Source organism: Callorhinus ursinus, unplaced genomic scaffold (assembly GCF_003265705.2).
Source record: "Callorhinus ursinus isolate GAN/ISIS: 27379988/994484 unplaced genomic scaffold, GSC_fseal_2.0 scaffold49, whole genome shotgun sequence".
NCBI classification, from domain to species: Eukaryota; Metazoa; Chordata; class Mammalia; order Carnivora; family Otariidae; genus Callorhinus; species Callorhinus ursinus.
This window is the reverse complement of record NW_027397111.1, coordinates 9,175,883-9,196,114: the sequence shown is the minus strand read 5'-3', so window position 1 is coordinate 9,196,114 and position 20,232 is coordinate 9,175,883. Positions and strand designations below refer to the sequence as shown.

At 44.1% G+C, this 20,232-nt stretch overlaps 1 protein-coding gene across 1 annotated transcript; it reads right to left on the bottom strand.

Annotated features, from left to right (window-relative positions):
• Positions 1-2,129: 2,129 nt before the first annotated feature.
• OVCH2 (ovochymase 2) lies at positions 2,130-18,600 on the bottom strand. Its single transcript, XM_025848560.2, has 16 exons — positions 18,493-18,600; positions 16,497-16,606; positions 14,803-14,894; positions 13,017-13,189; positions 12,558-12,653; positions 12,175-12,326; positions 11,320-11,509; positions 10,189-10,212; positions 8,253-8,343; positions 8,006-8,130; positions 7,156-7,296; positions 6,702-6,832; positions 4,486-4,579; positions 3,836-3,967; positions 2,558-2,638; positions 2,130-2,342 (listed from the first exon to the last, which is right to left on the bottom strand). Exons 1-16 carry the CDS (start codon positions 18,578-18,580, stop codon positions 2,308-2,310), a joined length of 1,755 nt encoding a protein of 584 aa, XP_025704345.2. The 5' UTR covers positions 18,581-18,600; the 3' UTR covers positions 2,130-2,307.
• Between the last annotated feature and the right edge of the window lie 1,632 nt (positions 18,601-20,232).

The window sequence follows — 20,232 nt, the reverse complement described above, 5'->3', positions numbered from 1 at the left end:
TCACACTCCCAAATTAACGACCAAAAAGTGTTCTTTGATCATGTCACTCCCCAATTAAAACCTTCGAAGGGTCCCCCGCAGGGTGTAGAATAATGGTGACATTATTCTTGTGGGCCCAAATCAAACGCCAGTTTTATAACTGTCTCACCCAGAAGTTATTTCAGTATTTTTTGTATTTTTTCGGTACACTTTTTTCTTTTGTTGTGAATTTTATTGACGTCTAACACATGCCCAGAAAAATACTCAAGTCGTAAAGTACGTTGAATTTCCAAAAAGTATCACCAGAACCCAGGTCAGGAAGCAGATTAGCAGAACCCCACCAGGAGCCCTTCCAGACACTACTCCCCCAAAGGGTAACTGCTATCCTGACACCTACTACCACACAGTGATCTTGAGCGATTTTAGTTTTATGTAAATGGAAATCATTCAGTATCTGCTCTTTATTTGTCACCTAATTTGTACACATAATTTTCATTAGTAGGATATAAATTACTTGAACAAAAGTGCTATGTCTTGTTCCTCTTTGCACCTCCCCCCCCGTGCCCTGGGCCCTGGTGTGGAGGTGTGTACAGAGAAGGCATCAGGTGAGAAGCCAAGGTGACAGGATGTCGACAATGAGTGAATGTAAGTGACGGATAAAGAGGAGTTCGTTGTATTACTCTTTCACCTATTCTGTAGATTTGCGCCATTTCAAAAAAAAAAAAACTGAAGGACAAAATTGCTTACTGAATGATTTAAGGAATCCAGGTTAGGGGTGCTCTTTAAAACAGGGCACGTGTAAGCTCTTTTTCTTGTTCTTCCTAAGTTTTTATGTATAAAGGAAAAGGGGCCTAATGTGTGAGTTCAGTGACAGAAAATCAGGAAAGTCTCACTTATTGAGGTCTTCAGGGGCTATGTGTGGATTATTTCATTTTATTCACCAAATATTTATTTGGCATCTGCCGTGTTCTGAGCACTGCAGTAGGTGCTGGGGATAGAATGCCGAATAAATCTTGCTGAGCATTGTAATGAGAGTCCTTAGAAAAATCTGTGCTTGGTTTCGGCTGGGAAAAATGGCTCCGCTGAGTGCATCCCCAGGGTAGTCAAGAGAAGGAGCCCCTGCAGCCGCTCTTCACAAAGATGTTCTACCTAAGGCGTCCATGCATCACGAGGTCCAAGAATCCAGAACAAAAAGACTCATTGCTTTTATTCCTTTTCATTAAAAGGAATATTCTCTCTCCACACTCTATTCTATGTTCCATGTATCAGACATTTTATAAAACTAAAAAGAAAAAATTAAAAATAAGGCACTCGAATTTTCTCTTGGCAAACTATCAAAATGGCAAACGATACAAGTTTCCCTGCCCCCTCCTCTGCTTGCTCCGCTCACCATGTTTTCCGCATGGACCAAGATGTTGCACGTGGATGTCAGTGGGTGTCACGGAATAAACAAGGAAAAGAGAAGGCCCAGCGCTTCTCCATGCTCACTGGCATTAACACGGAGTGGGATACTCACTCACTTTTCTTAGGGACAGATCTCGTGGGTCAGACTCCAATGTGGCATACTAGTTAGCCATTTCCACTAAATGAATCAATTTAGATGGGAGTCTTGCTTCTTGGGACCGGAAATATTTCAGTGTTTCTTTGAGCAAAATGGACGATGAGCACATCCGTCCCATACAGCTCCGCGTGATGGCTTTCTGGATGTGTCAACTTGGCTAAGCCACAGCCTCCGGTTATTCCATCAAACACCAACCAAGGTGTTGCTGTAAAGGGATTTAGCAGATGTAATAAAAGTCCCTAATCCATTAACTTCAGGCAAAGAAGATCATCCTGGATAATCTGGGTGGGCCTGACTTAATTAGTTGGAAAGGCCTTAAGAACAGAGCTGAAACTTCCCCCAAAAAGAGTAGAAATTCTGCCCGGGGGACAGTACCTTCAGCCCGTGCCTGTGGGGTTCCAGTGTCCTGTCATCTTCCCTTTCTGACTGACTGCCTGATGGATTTAATTGCTTGGTCACCCCCCACAGCCAGGTTAGCCAGTTCCTGGCGTATTCGCTTGCTAAGCCTGCTGTAACACACACACACACACACACACACACACACACACACACACACACACAAAACCCACAAACCGGATGGCTTAAAAGACCAGAAATTTATTGTGTCATGGTTCTGGAGGCTATAGGTGTGAGATCAAGGTATTAGTAGGGTTGGTTCCTTCTGAGGGTGGTGATGGTGCCTCTCCCCCAACTTCTGCTGGTTTGCTGGTGATCATTGGTGTTCCTTGGCTTGTAGATGATGCATCACCCAGTCTCCACCTTCATGTTCATTTGACGTTCTCTCTCCACATCCAAGTTTCCCCTTTTATAAGGACACCAGTCATATTGGGTAAAGGTCCACACTAGGGACTCCATTTTGACTTGATTATCTCAGTAAAGACTTTCGCTCCAAATAAGGTCACATTCTGGGGGTACTGGAGGTTAGCACTCCAACATATCTTTTTGGGATTCTCTGGTTGAACCCTGGCTGATATGCTCTGTGGGTATGTCTCAGTCACATTCCCCAAAAAAGCTTACCGGAAGCATTGTGGTCTTCAGGTAGTACATTCCATGTCTCCCAAAACATCGACTCATTCTCTGATCTGGAGATGTTTAAATCTGAGTGCAAGCATACACAATTGCTCAGATCACACACACAGGGCCAGTGTTCGGGACTTATCAGAAAATTATTACTGTGAGAATTCTGGGGCATCTCAGTCAGCTGGACTACGGGTATTTTAACTGAAAAGTGGAGTATTTTAACTATAACCCAGGTTTGCCATAAGCAGCTGCTTGTCTAACAGGCATAAACAACTTGAGGAGCCGACACCTGGCTTTGTAGGATTTGGGCAGAACGCTCAGGGATGTGAGGATGGAGGGGAGTTGTGCTGTCCATGTGCCTAGGGACTGGGGGTTGGTCAAGACATTTCACATTTCCAGGCCTCTGTTCTGTGTCACACACTTGCTCATGGCCAAGCGCACCTGATCCGATTAATCCTCACTATATTCTTTCAAGGCATGTACCCTCCCATGGTAAGGCGAAGAAAAGGAGTCTCAGATGACTCTCAGACCACACACCTAATAAGGATAGGCCATGATTCAGACACAGTGTCGGTCCTCATTCTTCATGGATTCCACGTTTGCAAATTCACCTACTCCCTAACACTTATTTCTAACTCAGAACGAATGGTGTTTTCATGATCATTCAACGACAAATGCAGAGCATTTGTGAAAAATCTGAGTCACCCGATGCACACGTTCCTAGGTGAGGTCGAACGAGGCAACACTCTGCCTTCTTGTTTTAGCTCTCATACTATAAACAAGTGTCCTTTCCGTGGTCTGTTGCGTGCCATGGGGTTTTTTGCATCCCTGTGCTTTTTGTTGGTGATTTTGCAGTTTGAAATGGCCCTAAATGTAACATAGGGCTGAGGTGCATCTGGTGTTCGTAAGGGCAAGGAGGCTGTGATATGCCTTGGGGAGAAAATACACGTGATAGGTAAGCTCTGCTCAGGCTCGAGTTTTGGGGTGCTGGCTGTGAGTTCAGTGTGAATGAATGAACAAGATATATTGGAGAAGGTGACTTTAGACAGAAACACCCATAAAACCAGAGGCTCCCAGGAACCTAACCCCGTAGTTCCCCTAGGAGCCGCAGGTCAGTAGTCACTGATTTGATGTTCATGGTGACCTTATAGAACCGAGCTGCTGCAAATACGGAGAACCCACTGTATCCACGTTGGGCCACAGAGGCAGCCCTCTCCTACCACATTAGGAGGATTGGAATCCGGACCCAAGAAGTTGATGCCTCCGTCTTCTTACCTGTTTCGGGGATGAAAGAGACTGTAGCCTGAAAGCCTCTGAAGGTCACATTGTCATCCGACTGGAAGCTGATGAGCATTACACCAGAAGAGCTCAGCACAGGGGCGGGGGCAACAAAGCCACACAACCGAGCTGGGTAAAGCCCAGCCCAGGCAAGACGCGGTCAAGGGCCCAGCAAATAGACGTGACATTGGAGAGAGAGAGAGAGAGAGAGAGAGAGAAAAGTCCTTTAGGCAATTGTTGAGAAATAAACTTTTTTGGTGGGTGTCCCAATTCGTTTTCAAAATAGAAGGGCAGTTTGCTTCTTTTTAATAGGTACTGAACTCCAGCAATGCTTCAGTTCTGTTTATCTCCCAAACACTCCCACTGGGGACATACCACTGAGGGAACTGGTTCGAGCCACAGGGCTTATTTCAAGGGCCCTTGCCCCTTCTGACCCCTAGATGGCTCTTGGTCCTCGCTCCCGCTCTTCCTGCCCATGATCTGGGAGAAGGGGGGGTGGTCGTGAGCACCTAGGATGGAGGGAGGGGGCGCAGGGCAATGAAGGAAGCTGGAGCCCGATTCTTTTTATTCCTGAGAAGGATTCGCCCAAAGGGACTGGATCCAAGTGCAAACCAGGGGAGCCGAGGCTCCGGGGGCGGGGCACACACCTATTTCCTCCTGCCTTTCCACATCTCTGTACACAGACACGTGGTCAGACGTGCAGTCCCCACTTTCCTCTATGTCCAGACTCTGAAAGGAAAGCTGACAAGACTCCATGTTACATACAGAGCAAATCACATGAACAAATGACCTGATTTTGAGTAAGCAGAGAAATTTGGATTGCTCAACTTGCTTTTGGGATGTGAACGCGGCATTCATGAATGGGTTAAATTACTTAGGAAAAGAGGCTATACGCCAGACAGCTCCACCCCAGACACAGAAGGCCCCGGGCCACACAAGGTTGGGGAAAAGCGCAAATGTTTGAGCTCCCTGGCGCCCTCCCACAAAGAGCAAACAAACAGCAAAGAACAAGCGGAGCAATTTGCTAGCACCTGGGGGCTTAATTGACTTTGAAGAGAGGAGCAGTGGGAGAGGAGGTAGGAATTCAAGATTTTAAACACACAGATGATGGGATTCAGTGGAGACTGAACACTCCGCGAGAGACACAGGGCTGCGTGGAGGGGACAGCATGGAGGTAAATGATCACTAGTGGTGAATGTAGGCACGGGGAGGAGAGGGTCAGAAACAGGATTCATTCAAACATTTCTAAACCCTTACTGCGATACTTTCCGGAAATAGACCCTTTTCTCTCTGAGGAACTATGCACATGGTTATGCCTTGTAATCCTAACTTCCCAATTCCTCTTGGAGGGGTCCTGCACCATCATGCTGTCACCGCAAGGGGGGACAGCATCACGCCACTCGTGCATGGCACTCGGTACACACAGATCGAAAGGGTGGTCTTGAATCCCATCAGCTCTGGCACATTCAGACTTTCAGCTAAATTTTGTCTTCTTTCTCCTTCCAGTAATTCACTCATACGTCAACTTTTATCCTCCATCACTCATCACAAAGCTTCCCTTAATTCTGCTTCCACCTGAAATTTTCTATTTTGACTGTTTGGGTTCCAGAAGCTTTGAGAAAGAGGAGATCTACACCTCGTTCCTCTGTGTCTTCTCCCACTCATTGGTAAAACCTGTGAGATCTTGTTCCTGCTCCGAACATCCGACTGGCTCTTCCAGGTGCTTCCTCTCCCACCTGCTCTCCATTGCTCAACTGTCAATTCAAGTATTTTTTAAAATTTTTTATTGTTATGTTAATGTCAATTCAAGTATTTTACCCTTTTGCTGGGGGATGAGCCAAGGCTTGGGTAGCGAATACTCAGCCCTCCTCCTTAAACTCACTTTCTGTGGGAAATCCAAACTGTGGGCCACACCTCTTTGTGTGTTTGCTTGTTTTGTGTTTTAAATGAAAGACTGCATTCCCTGGACTGTCCTAACTCCACACCTGCTCCTGAGTCTCAGGCTTCTGTTTGCCTCTTAAAGATACGAGAACCTGGAGGTATTGTCCATCCTTACTCGTCCCCCTTTTATTTTCTACCTTTTCTGTCCATATACTTTCTCGCTTTCAATTATCATTTTAAGAGAAAGACTTCTAAATCGATGCCTACGTCCGACCTCATTGTGACCGCAGTCCTACCCTCAACCCCCTGGTGGCCTCTCCCTGCAGACGGCCCGTTGGTGCTGCATGAACAAACACGTGGCCACAAACACAATTAACCAAATGCTGAATAAACTCTGCATCCTGACATTGAAAACCCTCTGTACTTTGGTCTCAGCCTCACCTTCTACGACCCCTGCCCATACACCTGTGACCCTCGGACATCAGCCTGTCCCTCAACCTGGTCTATACTGGCTTCTCTGTGCTTGTTCTGTTCCCTCTGCACGGAAAGCTTGATGTTTGGGGCCTTCTTGGCATTTTTTGTTAGCCATTACTTACAAAGCGTTTTGCTAGCAGTTTAACGAACAAGGAAGAAATGCTTGTCTCTAGAAGGGACTAGAAACCCATTAAACCCGTCACCAGGTACAGATGAGGGCAGCCCTCCAACAGAAAGTAAAGCACACGATTGCCATCTAGTGGTGAATGTGGGTAGTTACAGGGAAAATAGGCTGGTCTGTTTATTCAACGCCTATTTATCAAGAGCCTTGTATGCCAGGGACCAGGGATACAGCAGTGAATAAATCTGATTTAAACACACACACACACACACACACACACACACACACACACACACACACACACACACACACACACACAACAAACTTCTGCCCTCATGATTTCTGTGGAGATACCAGAGCAAAGTGAAGGGTAAGCAGGGTCAGTACCTTAATTAAGTAGTGTTTGGGGGCTTGAAAAACCCAGTTACAGTTGGCCATGTCACTGTAGTCTTCAGGGTAGTGAAGACTCTGTATGAGACCTTCTTTAAAAAGGACAGTAAAGGAACTGCAACCTGAATCTGAAACACAAGGGGACATGTCCCCACAATGGCATCACTCAAGCAAAGAGGAATCCTCTTCGGGCTCCCTCCTGTCTCTCACAAATGATGCAGCGGCTGACTCTTCAGGCAGAGCCACCACGAAGGAAGAGGTCTGTGTGCTGATTTTCCAGGACTCATTCACCCTCCCAGCCCGTGTGTGATGAACACGAGTTAGCAGGACTGTGGAAGGAGCACGTGCACGGGCCTCTCCCCGGTCTCATGGTCCCCCCTCCTAATTCCTACGGGGCCTCCGACTTCTCTAGGTAGCCTGGAGAGTGTGGGATAAAAGTAAGTGGTTTTACCAGGAAGGTAGTTTGGTTTTAGAGCTTTATAGGTGAGGTTAAACCCCGCTGCATAATCTGTGGCATCAGAGATGAAATTCAGCCGTACAGAGTTGGAGCCAACAAGAACTGATGAAGCGAGGCTCTTCCCACAGAACTTTCCTGCAACACAAGAAGCAAGAGTCTTGGTTCAGAGTCTAGAAAACAGCCCCCATTGAGAGACTTAAAGAGAACTGGACTTGTCCTGATAGGAGAGGATTGTCTAAGCCAAGGGGTCTCAACCTTGGTACCACTGACATCTTTGAACTGGAACATGCTTGGTGTTCAGACTGTCTTGTGCATTATGGGATGTTTTACAGCACCCCTGGTCTCTGCTCGCCAGATGCCAGTAATACTCCCTCTAGTCATGACGACCAGAAATGCTCTGAGACATTGCCACCTAGCTCTTGGGGGGCAAAAATCACCTCCTGTTAGGAACCACAGAAATGCTCCTCCATCTCTGTTTCTTGCATAAGTAACCTTTGCCTCTACTCATGGTTATCCGTTGGTACTTTCCTTCTTAGCTGGACAATGCAGTACGGGTCGTTTGCATGCCTAGGAAAGCAACATTTCCCCTGTGATGTGTCTGTATTTTAGTCCTGAGGGGTTCCAGGCCTAGCACACGATTCTAGGAAGCCTGGTTCCATGGAAAGCAGATGCAGCAAACGAAATGGCTCAGATTCAGTTCCTTTCCATTGTCAATCCCGAGTCTCAAACTTGGAGACGGGCAGCATGGTGTTTAGAGATGCCTCGGTGCCGGACGTACGGCATCCCGGCCCCATGAAGCCCTCCCAGCACAAGTGTCCATCTGACAACGTGAAAATCCGCTCACCGATAAGTCTGTCTTCTACGGAATAGATCGAGAGGTAACTGTGGTGACAAGACTCTGCATCCAAGTGGGAAAAACTGAGCAGTACATGCATTTTCTCTGGGGCCAACAGGGTCCAGACACACCGTCTGCAGGCAGATCCATTAAGAGGGTGTCATTTCTAGACAGAAAGTGGCTGTCACGGTCCAGTTACTGGGCACAGGCAGACTAGAGGTGGCGGTTGGGGGAGGAGTGGCAGGGGCCTACTCACTGTTGGCTCTCGTAATACAGGTAGGGGCCTTCTGGGAAGTGCAGCTCACCCTCAGACTCGCGGAGCACACGATCCTGCTCACTGCATGGGGCTGGGAGAGAGAGCCATGAGAAGCAGGGTGACAGTGGGGGCTAGCCTTCCAGAACCTGTGCAGACACCGGAACCACCTGGTTCTTCGTTACGCATGCTTCCTCTCTTGTGAAAGCTTTCCCTGCCATGGCTTCTGCCATGCCTTATTCTTTCTGTTCTTTTTTAGATCCTGCTTAACCTCGAGATTCGATGATTTCTTCTCCTTCACTATTCCTTCTCTGGCATCATAACTCAATTCTACACCTACATGTATTTCCCAGGTTCTATCCTTCGCTTTCACCTCTCTCTACACGAGCCCTCTGACGGGTCTCATTCATACCCTGAGTTTCAACTATTATTCTACACTCCTGAGTTGCAGACCTGGTTTTGCAACCATTTCCTAGATATCCCCTTAACATGCTGCAGATGGTCTGCAAAACTGCTTCCCCTTCTGATTAGGTTACCTTTTGTTAAGAAAGATTTATTTATTTATTTAAGACAGGGTGTGTGAGCAGGGGGAGGGGCTGGGGGAGAGGGGGAGAGAGACTCAAGCGGACTCCACACCGAGCATGGAGCCTGACATGAGACTCGATCCCGCAACTCTGAGATCACCACCTGAGCTGAAACCAAGAGTCAGATGCTCAACCAAGTGTACCACCCAGGCGCCCCCTGCTTAGATTACTTTTATGTGCCCTTTGCTTCATCTCCCGTGCTCGAAACTTTGGTACCATCCTTGCTTCCTCCCTGCTGCTCACCGCCCTTCATCAAAGTGACTACCGGGTCCCAATTCCTCTTGTTTCTATTCCCATCCTTTCATTCTCCAGCCCTTGCCCTGGGTCTCTGGAACTAAAGTGTAATCTCAGAACTCCACCCCCCCCCAACCTATATCCTACATGCTATTCTCGTAGCACCAGAGTATTGCTCTAATCTATTTATCTAATTCATCAACTTCCCATTACTCAATCCAAACTTTTTTGACAGGCATCCAAAGTTTCCACTACTTGGTTTCAATTTATTTTCTAATCTCCCTCATCAAACCCCATTACATACACCCCCACGTCAGCTGCTCTGACTGATGCACTGGTCTCTTTTACCCTCTATATTTTCAGTTCTCTGTCCTTCAGTGTCATCTTTCGACAAAGATGATTCCTTGAGCTGCAGTATTTTTCTTTACCTGTATCCCATTTCCACCTGACAACATTCTACGGGTTCTTTGTGTTTTTCTGTGATTCAGTTTAAAAGGTGTCTGTGCTCCAAAGCTTCATCTCGCTTTTTGCCCCAGCTGCTCACTCCTCTAGTTCTCAGGGCACTTTTTCCCCATTGTTCTTTGTAGATGGTTCCACAGACTCACAGAACCACTGAAGGTTTGAGCTAAAGCTGCCTTAGAGACCATCTGGTCCAGACTCTTTTCTTTATGGATGAGGAAACTGAGGTCCAGAGGTAGGAAGGAGCTTTCTCAACATTACAGAGTGGGTTCACTGCAGACTTGCCATGTAACCCCGGAGGAGAGTCCCTTGTACACTCGAGGACACTTTCAGGGTAAGGTGTGTAGCTTATTGACCACATCTGCACCACCTCATTCTCCCTGCCCCTGAGTCTCTGATCCAAAGCTAGGATTTGACAAATGTTTGCTGAGTTGAGATGGAGCTCTCAAGAAGTGAAATAGGGAATCCAGGGCTCCTTCTTGGCACTGGCCTGCCCTGGCACTGGCAAGGAATGGCTGTGGATGCCCCAAGTGTGGGTAGCTTTATACCCAGTGAGCAGAGAGAGCTCTTGCAAAAACTTTTGATTATAAAGGGAACCTATATTCAGAGATACTAGATATTACTTCCCGCTTCTCGTGGAGCAGGGTGTGAGCAATACCCACCGCTGGAGCTCTTTCTCCGCTTCCCTAGGAAAGAAAAAGAAAGATGCTATTCAAGGTCTGTGTGTGGTATCCTGAAAAACATTTCAAGAAGTTAGCATTTCCCTGGCTCCAAAGTGCAGGCATTTTTAAGTCAATATGCAACTAATGAAAATTTAATCTGCGGAAAGAACAGAAGGGGTAAATTGGCAAAGCAGGAAAGTCGCCTTGGTGTTTTAATGAAATTTCACTCTCTTTATTAAGTGGGCTAATTAAGAAACAGGCCATGATTATCTTGGAGGTTATATAGGGCAAGAGGTTATCTGGTCTACTTCTCTCATTTCTCATGAGCAGGCAGGCTGGAGATGGAAATAAGTGACCCACAACTACAAGAGAGTTGCTGGTGTAGCTACAACTGGAGGGCTTGAATGCCTGCTACAGGACCGTACACTTGAAAACAAACCCGAGTTCTTACTGAATGAATTCGAATTAACCTCTTTGGGACAGAATAGAAGCCCTATTGAAGCTGGAAGCTACTAGTTAGAAAACAATGAAGTTGGCTTTAGAGGCAGAAATGAAGTTTCAATTAACTCCTGGTCAGTGAGAAGGGTATATACAGACCCTGACCTTTTCAGACTCATGGTACCCAGATCTGTGCCAGGCCCTCTCAACCACAGCATTACTCACATTTTGGGCTGGATCGTTCTTTGTCATGGGTGCTGTCCTGTGCATTGTAGGATGCTTAGCAAGAGCCATAGCTCCTACCCACTAGATGCCAGTGGCACCCCTCCCCTCATGGTGACAACCAAAAATGTCTCTAGACATTGTCCTCTGGGAGGCAAAATTTCCACTGGTTCATAACCACTATAGAGTGCTACATCTTGCTAGCACAGTTGAGAAGTTAAGTGATGAAAATACATCACTAACTGATAGTTTCAACTAAAGGCAAATTTGGCAAAGTCTAGGATGGATAGATTCATGATTCTTTGAATATTGGCTGTACTGCACATCATATTTTACTCATTTTAAATCTTGTAAATGTCACAATTCTTATGTGCTACACTAAAAACAGAAGTAGAGCCTGTCTGGACTTGCCTAGACTGCTGATACCCTCGCTGGCCCTAGCTTCTTGACCTCATGTGCTGGCATTGTTACCAATTCGGATGTGTTTGTGGATCCAGGGAAGCACTTTTCTAAGATCTGTGAAGATCCCGGGGGATCCTTGGTCATCTTTCCGCGTGTTGTTTCTCCAGCCTCGGCCACAGCCCGAACCCCAAGAAGTCACACCAGCCAGAGTCCAAGCCCCCTTCTTATTCCGGCACATGAGGGAACCTCCTGAATCTCCCTGTAGGGGGAAAAAGCCTCTCTTACCATCATTCTAAGTCTGTGCTCACTCTTTTCCCCCACAAAGATGCTAGATGAGGATCAGTGACATTTCTTCACTTCTAATAAGTTGGACTCAGGGGCCCAGGAGAATAGCCAAGCACAATTCACATTAAATCCTCAAATATCACTGGAGCCTTACCAATTCCACCTCTTTCTTCCCCATCCTAGGGGGATGTTTGTTTCATCAAACATCAGACTTTCTTCCTACTCCTGTCTCATCCTACAGACTCAGAGAAGTCTTGCCCAATGGTAAAACTGATCTCAGGTCTTGCTCAGCAAGAGGAATGGAAGGAAAGGAAAGTTCCCATTGCCCACAAATTGGAAACCTCTAAAAGGGAAAAAGCCAGCCAGTCTTCAGGGGTAGAGAACCCTAAGCTCACTGTTGGCATTATCCCTGTTATTTGGTATTTTGGAAAAAGTAGAAGACCTCCTCTGAATCCACACTCCCTAGTAAAAACAGCTTGTACAAACTGTCCCTTTATTTTGACTTGACCTCCTTTGTCACTCCTGACCCTTCTTTCCAGAGTCCAGTCTTACCTACAGCCTTCTTTCAGCTCCTCCCCTGATGACAAAGCTGAGGGAAGCCCTGCCTGGGACATTTCAACCCAGCCACTCCCCACCTACCTGACATGCATCTCCCCCTCCATCTGGGAAGCCTGTGCAGAGAAAGGTCTGCCCACTGACAGGTTTCTTTAGGGTTAACAGAGCTGCCATACATTCCTCCTGGGTCAAAATGGGCAGGTTCACTTCCTGCAAGACTTGTGAGAGAACGCCATCTAGAAAACACAGAGGGGAGAGTCCCAGCAATGCACCCTCGCCTTTCCCGAGTTGAAGATGTCCCATTCAGGTTTGTATCTTTTGGAAAGACCTGAATTTCTCAGTACAATGGATATACTCTTTTAAAATGTTTACACAATTGTTTTTTAAAACAGAGATTAAAAACTGTATTTTCTGATTACCCACCAGAAAGTTCTGACATCTATTAAGAGAAGTGGCATAGTTCTTACCTTCAGCCGAGCGGCCCCAGCCTGCAGTTGTACAGATAAATCCAGCCTCAAATCGTTCCTTTGGCTCTGGAAGACACATGGGCCCCACAAACTGGCCTGAAGAAAAGAGCAGGGCAGGGCTTGTCTCACCCGTGGAAGAGAGGACATCCTAAGCCACTTGCCAATTGGCATCTAGGTAGTTCCCCAAAGATCACGTGACATATCTGTGCCTCGCACCTCCAGGGGTCACTTATCAGACAAAGAAAGACTCTCTCCTGACTCCACATAATCCTGTATCTGAAGCCACAAACAAAAAGGGTTTCACATAGGGGGCCCTCCACCCCAGATCCCCATCTTGGAGTGCATGACCCAGAACTGTTGGACATATGCTATATAACATACATTGTAGGGAATGTGTTATGGAGCAGAAGTTATAGGGAACATAGGATAGACAATTCACAGGGAGCCTCAAATGTTTACCAAAATGGAAGGCACCAGCCATCTTCAAAAGAGCAATATCATAGTCCATTGGCTTCTTGATGGAGAAATAGGGATGTGTGATGATGGTTTCAATGGTGAGGGTTTGCTCCCCTGGCTCTATATGGCTCAAGTCATGTTCTCCAGCAGTAACATTCAGAGTTGTTGCAATATTTCTATGAAGAGGAAGCAGTAAACTGAGTAAATTTCATTCAGCCTCTGAGGACACTTGTAATGATTGACAATCCGGCCTCTTTAAGATGACATGGGTGGATAATGTGGGTGAGAGGGTGCCGAAAAGAGCAAGTGAGAATGATTCCATCACTACTAGTAACAATACAAAGGTTCCCAACTTAAGGGGGTGACTAGTCAAGAGTGGCCTCAAATGGAACCAATAATATGATAAATTGAATCCTTTGCAGTGTTATTCATAAAATGTCCAAAAATGCATATGTATTGTAACTCAAGGATCTGAAGCCATAGTGGATTTTATTCAGCTACCCTAGGTGGTTGGCCTGGCCTCAGTATCAGTGACTCTTTGAGAATGATTTGTGATCCCCCCTAAGTACGCTGCTTTAGTATCAGAGAACTAATGCTTAATGTATATTATGAAAGACATAATAGCCTCATAACTCTGATATCTCAGAGAGCATGCACACTCAAGGCTTGGGACTGATTAAAACAATGGGAGGTGGGGATCTCCCCCTACTTCCTTTATGTTTGTAATTTAGAGACATGGTGTGAGATAGGAAAGACCATTCTATTTCCCTTTATCCTGTAGTCAGGTTATCTTGAAAGGAACTTAGTGGGATGCATTGGGGGTAGATTAAAAACTTTGGGCTTACCATCTTTGGGGACCCTTCTTTCCCCAAAGTGATGATTTTTATACAGAATTGGAAAGGGCACGATTTTCTCTTGGTATACGTCCCTGGCTCTTGGCTATATTGAGTACCTAACCTAATACACAGCATCCCTTTAGCCTAGTCACTTGCCACACTGCAGTGAAGTTATCAGTTGACTCTTCTTTAGACTATTAACTCTCTGCGGGGGGCAGGAATTACATCTTACTTATCTTTGTATCTTTGGTACCCACCAAAGTGTCTAGCACCAAGTAAATACCCAGGGAATGTTTGCAGACTTGAAGTGAAAGAGGGCAAATATGGGAAATGATCTTGATTGCCCTCTAGTGACTAACTCCCAAGAGCGCTAATAACAAGAGAACATTTAGAGTACACAGGAAATTGGATAAAGAATGGAAGTTGTTAGATTGAAGCTCAGAGAGGCTGGACTAGTAGGAAAGCAGACATGGGTGCCTTCTTTACTGGCCTCCCTTTGTTTTCTTTCATCAATTTTTTTTCTTCAAATTTTTATTTAAATTCTAGTTAGCTAACATACAGTGCAATATGGCCTCAGGAGTAGAATTCAGTTCTTTCAACAATTTTTTAAAATGTATAATGAACCAGCTTATTTTTTTTCACTGAAATTTAAGAGAGAATTTTCACAAATATATCTTCGTGATGTTTGTTTTCACTTGGCTATCATTCTTTAATGACTTCCAGTCATATTTAAGTAAACAAAGTATTCTACTCCTGCAAACAAAGTATGCTTTCTACCAAGTTAACTGTCCTTTGACGATGTCAGCGATCCCTGTTTGTGTTGTGCTTTTTTGTTATGTTCCCGTGCTAAAGTATACATCACACATGTCCATGTTTTAGTAGAGTTATTGCTGCTGATCCCAAAGGAGAAGGAGGGTAATCTGGTGTTTATCCATGAGTTAGGCCTTCCTCACCTGTTTGCAACACAGTGGGCAGCCGTAATCACCCACCGTGCAGAGACGATGGTCCCGCCACAGATGTGCTTCTGCCTTCGTTTCAGGGATACCTGAATTACAAAGAGCCTAAGTGGGAGCACGTTAATGCCCTGGGGCCACCCCCCCAAACCTGGAGACCGAACATATTCTGAAAAATAGACCCAGATATCTTACAAATATTAGAAACTGTGGACTGTGAAGGAGTAAAACCCATCCCATGACAGCTCAGAAAGAAGAGCAGTGTTGGAACCAGAACATTCCCAACCCTGGTCTGTAGGAGAGGTAGTTCATTTGAGACGGTTGGCTATAAGGATTTAGTAGAGTTGGTAGTAAAAATTGTTGGTATTTGTTTATTTATTTTCATAACACTGTTGGCCCAGACTGTTGCTCTAGCAATATGAACAATTTCTGTGAAAGAAGAGAAGGAAAGAGAAGTATAAGATACAGCAGAGTCCAGATAAACAGGTTTGGGAGAAAAACAGGTGAAGGCTAAGGAAATTTTCCACGCATGCTCCAATTCCTCCAAGCCTCTTAGAAGAAATAGTTGGTACCTACAATTTTCTCATGCCCTTAACTATTTCACTTCTGTCACTGCTTCAAGCCCATTTTTTAATCTGCCTCTACCAATGACTTTCTATGATTTATCCTGTTCATGATATTTAACTCTAAAATGCTTTCAGGGTACAAGTAAATGCTCTTAATTCCATTGTCGGAATGAGAAAAGAAGACATTTATTAGAATTGTCACTTTTGACCAAAAACTGTTCAATGAACAACTGAAAAAATTTTAATACAGGGAAAAAGAATAAGTAAAAATCAATAAAATCACTGACTCTGACTTGAACATGAACTTCTAAATTGACTAGTCAACCAGTTGATCAAATAAGCAACTGATCAATTAACTCTTCAACCAAGTAATTAATTCATCAGTTAATCAAATGGCAATGACTCAGCCATTCAGTCAACCTACTAAACATAAACTCAATCAACCGACCGTTACTAAATGTCCACTGACCAAAAATTAATGTGACTGACTTAAACAAAGTAAAAGTAAGGAGCTATTACTCACAAAATTAAGAGGCAAGAAAACAACATGGTTCTCAGGGTAAAGAAAGTTGGGAGAGTTTCAAAGACAATAAATGTGAACACACCATAGGCTAGAGACAGACGCACAAAGGCATTTTGACGGCATGCGAAGACCAGGAGGTTAGATTGAGAGAAAAGTCTTAGGAAATTAGCTTCTAAGGAGGCAGTATTCTTGACTATTCCCTAGGAGAGCCTGTGGTATAGTATAAACCTCCAAACAGAAAGTAGACCTGATCATCTTTAATTATAATGAGATAATTTGTTGAATCAGAAAATTGTTTTTTTAATTGTAAATTCAAGAGTTTTTTAGCTTATTGAAGTGGGATTTTTGTCTTGGGGGCTGAAAGTTTGGGGTAGCATTTCCAGTTTGGGGGGCAAGCCAATAGTGCATGTAATTATTCTGAACATACATTTTCTGGAACTCAATGGGTGGACATCATGAGGGACTTGGATCCTGGCACGCACTCATGAGATCTCTGATGATGAGTTAGGCAGACAGGAGTGTACTAGTGAGTAACGTGTTTCTGGGACATCCATTCCTGAGAAAGCTCACAGTCTACCCACCAGAGAATGTTTCCTGAGACTCACCTGCCAGGGGTAGGAACCCTTCTCCACTTGGCTTCCCCCAACAATGCGACTGAAAATGTTAAGGTAATTCCAAGGTTGTACCTTCACCAAACTCCGCCCACAAGTGGGAGCTGGGAAAGAGAGAAGACAAAAATTTAGTGATTAGATAGCTCCTAGAACTGAGGAGTACAGGAAACTTTTCTGAGCAAGAAAAAACTGTAGGACATGGAGCATGTAGAAAGATTACAATATGACTTTATGTTAATTGTGGGATTTGCTGTGATTTGCAGTACATGGGATTGTTCAGCTTTTGTCACATAGAATAGGCACGTCCTGAATAGATCTACTTTTCTGATATGAAGATTAAGGACCTCAGAGGTAGATCTCCACTGGGTCAGCAGGAATGTAGCCCCCTTGATTCTGAGCAGTCTGGCCCCTAAACGGCTCCTCACAGCACTCTACTTCTGTGATTTCCTCAATGGCATTTATCACATGCCATTATGGTTATTTCTATGTCTTTAAACCCAACTAGACTGTGGGTTTCTCAAAGATAGGAACTTAATCTTAGAAATATCTAAATTCAAAATATCAAGAGCAGTTCATGATGCATAGAAGCTGCTCAGTGAATTGGTGAAGCGGGTGATGCCATACTCTGCGTTAGATTGTAATTGTGTGTACATCTTCTCTGCTCCACCCAGGAGATTGAGTCTGAGACCATGGTCCATGATACCTGACACACTGTCAGATATTGGACTTCATTCCCTATGGAATTAGAAAGTGGCAGTTTGTTCAAGAACAGTGGAGTAGAGAGAAGACCGTGCCTTGATTCACACAACAGAGTGGTGTTAGGCTAGAAGGGTTGCCAGGTAATGGCAAAAAGAGCTCTTTCTTTTTTGTGGAGAGGACGCTATCCCTGAAAAAGTTGCATTTACTTATTTAACTTCGATGATTTTTTTGACTCCTCAACTAGCAGATGAGCTAGATTAAAGGTGTTTAGGACTGGGGTGCCTGGGTGGTTCAGTTGTTAAGCATCTGCCTTCGGCTCAGGTCATGATCCCAGTAGTTTATCTGCCTCTATTTGGACTATATACTGCATGAGGAAAAAACACCCTATGTTTATTCATCTCTGTATTTCCAAGGTTTCGCACAATTCCTAGCATACAGTAGACACTTAGAAAAGTTGGAGAGATAAACAAATGTTTTTTTCTGGACAGCATATCCTTGAGAGTGTAACTATTTGGATTAATATGTTAAAACACACAAAGCTCTTGCAAATAACTTGTCGTTTAATCTTCATTCTGTGCCTATGAATCAAGCACTATTGCCCCTGCATTACAGATGAGAAAATGAAGAATCAAAGAAATGCGCAGCTAATTAACAGCAGAGGATGGATGTAACACTGAGACTTTTGATTCTGAACCTAATGCAGGCATGACATTGAATCAAAAGCTTATTTTCTAACAGTTTCAGTTGAATGAATCATAAATAAATTAGTCACAAAACTTACTATTTCCTGAACTCATTGAGGCAAAGACAGAAAACAGGGTGATTCTTGGGGCTGGCACAACTCTCACTATGGAGAAGCCCGCCAAGAACTGTTCTCACCTTATGTTACTTGAGGGGAAAAAGACCATTCCTAATACACCACAGTTAACATATTTCATATTTCCCAGTAAGATAATTTTCCAATAGATTACAAACGCTTTCAAATATATGTTGATTTCCAGAATTTGCTCCATGAAAAAGGATGGGATTTTGTCATGTGTCCAAATAAGTGAATAATCCCAGTTTTCTCCAGATCAATGCCATTTGGCCAAGTTGTATTCCATGAATGTTTTATGCAGTTTCATATGCTGATTACAGGAGACAAGCCCAGAATAATTACATGAAAAACAGATCTCCAAAAGATATCTGCTTCGGTTTTCCCAAAGGAACATTGAATGGAGTAATGATGCCCATTGCCAGCAAAGTTTATTCCTTCAGATGAAGGTAGTTATAGAGTTCATTTGGAACTTACCTTTGGGGAGAGAGAGAGTTGCAGATTTACCTTGTTCCAAACAGAGAATTCCAAGTAGTAAAAACAGCTTATTCTTGTTCAGAGGCATTTTGAGACTCTGAGTTTTTCCTGGAAATTTTAGAGAGACTAAAGAAAACCGAATAGAAAGCCTGTGAGACCAGTAAGAAGCCAATTTAGAAGAAAGTTATTTATTAACCAAGACTTGAATCATTCAACCATGTCCATATGATGTTTCTGAATGTGGTTTCTTGCAAAGATCTTTGCAAAATGTGGGGAGTCAACCACAGAAGCATAGTCTTGATCGAGCAATATTACATGTCCCATTACACCCACATCGATATGTTGCTTCCCTCAGAGTATATTGGCCAGCCAAGTGGTTGGTATCTAAGGTTTCATCTGCAAATATTACTTGCTTCTTAGCATATAGGTCACCACTGTCTACAAGAGGATTGAATATCAAGTCGTCCTTGTTTACAAGGTTATACTACATGTTTGCAAACGACCCATCAGAATATGTGAAAATATTTTTGTTTCACTTATTTTCCAATTGTAAATAGGTGGTTATAGCTATGTGTTAGAGAAGGAGAGGAGAGGGGAGGAGAGGAAAGATAAGTTGATAGCACACTCAGGAAATCAAGCTACCAGACAGTCATTCAGAATACTGTCTATAGGGGCATTTGCGAATCTATGTTTTCTCACTATTTTTTATATTTATAGAAGGCAAACACTAAATCTCCTTCATTCTACACTTGGTAGATAACGTGGCACAGGGAGGTGGCTCTGATTGTGCGCAAGTCTTTCCCTTCTTTGGCTGAGTTCGTGGCCATGGTCTGTGTGTGAGAAAAGCTTGTGGATTGATCAATGCTATCTATGCCCACATAGAAATATGAGATTTTTCTGTCAACTTTTACAAATTACCTGGCCAAAAGAGCAAATGTCAAACCAGAAGACTTTAACTTCCTTGTGACAACTTTTGCCCTTGTACAAAATAAATCTCTAAAAATACATCACATGCAGGGGCACCTGGGTGGTGCAGTGGGTTAAGCATCTGACTCTTGGTTTCGACTCAGGTCATGATCTCAGGATTGTGAGGTTGAGCCCCATGGGCTCTATGCTCAGCAGGGATTCTGCCTGAGACTCTCTCTTCCTCTGCCCCTCCCCCTGCTCGTGCTCTCTTTCTCCCTCTCAAACAAATAAATAAATCTTTAAAAAATACATCGCATGCAAATAATATAAATGCAAAACAAAGAAGGAAGGACACTTAAACCTCCAACTGAGGCATTTCCACAAATACTTTAATCCTGAAGCCGGAACATTTTGGCTGTTGGTTTGGGGATTGGTATCAACCATAAGAGGTAATCAATTAAGGTCTAAACTATAATCAAAATCTCAATCTTTTTTTGACAACAAGTGATCTTGCAGTTCCTGTTGTATTTTGTCAATCACTTTCCAGAGCAATTTGACTAGGAATATGGCATTCTTGACTTTAAGCCACGATATTTTGTCTATTTATTGTGCACTACTAACGTAAAACTTTCAGGAAGACCTAGATGTGCCTGGGATGTACCAGGGCTGACAAACCTCAAGTAGGTGTGGAGGCTCCTTTAAACCACAGAGCCTTTTGAGCTTTCAACCTGGTGTCAGTTTCTAGTATCATAGAATAAAGAAATTTGACTCTAAAATGAAAAACGATGAGATTTCCCTTGCCATGTGAGAGTGGGGCATTTTTGTTGACTGCCG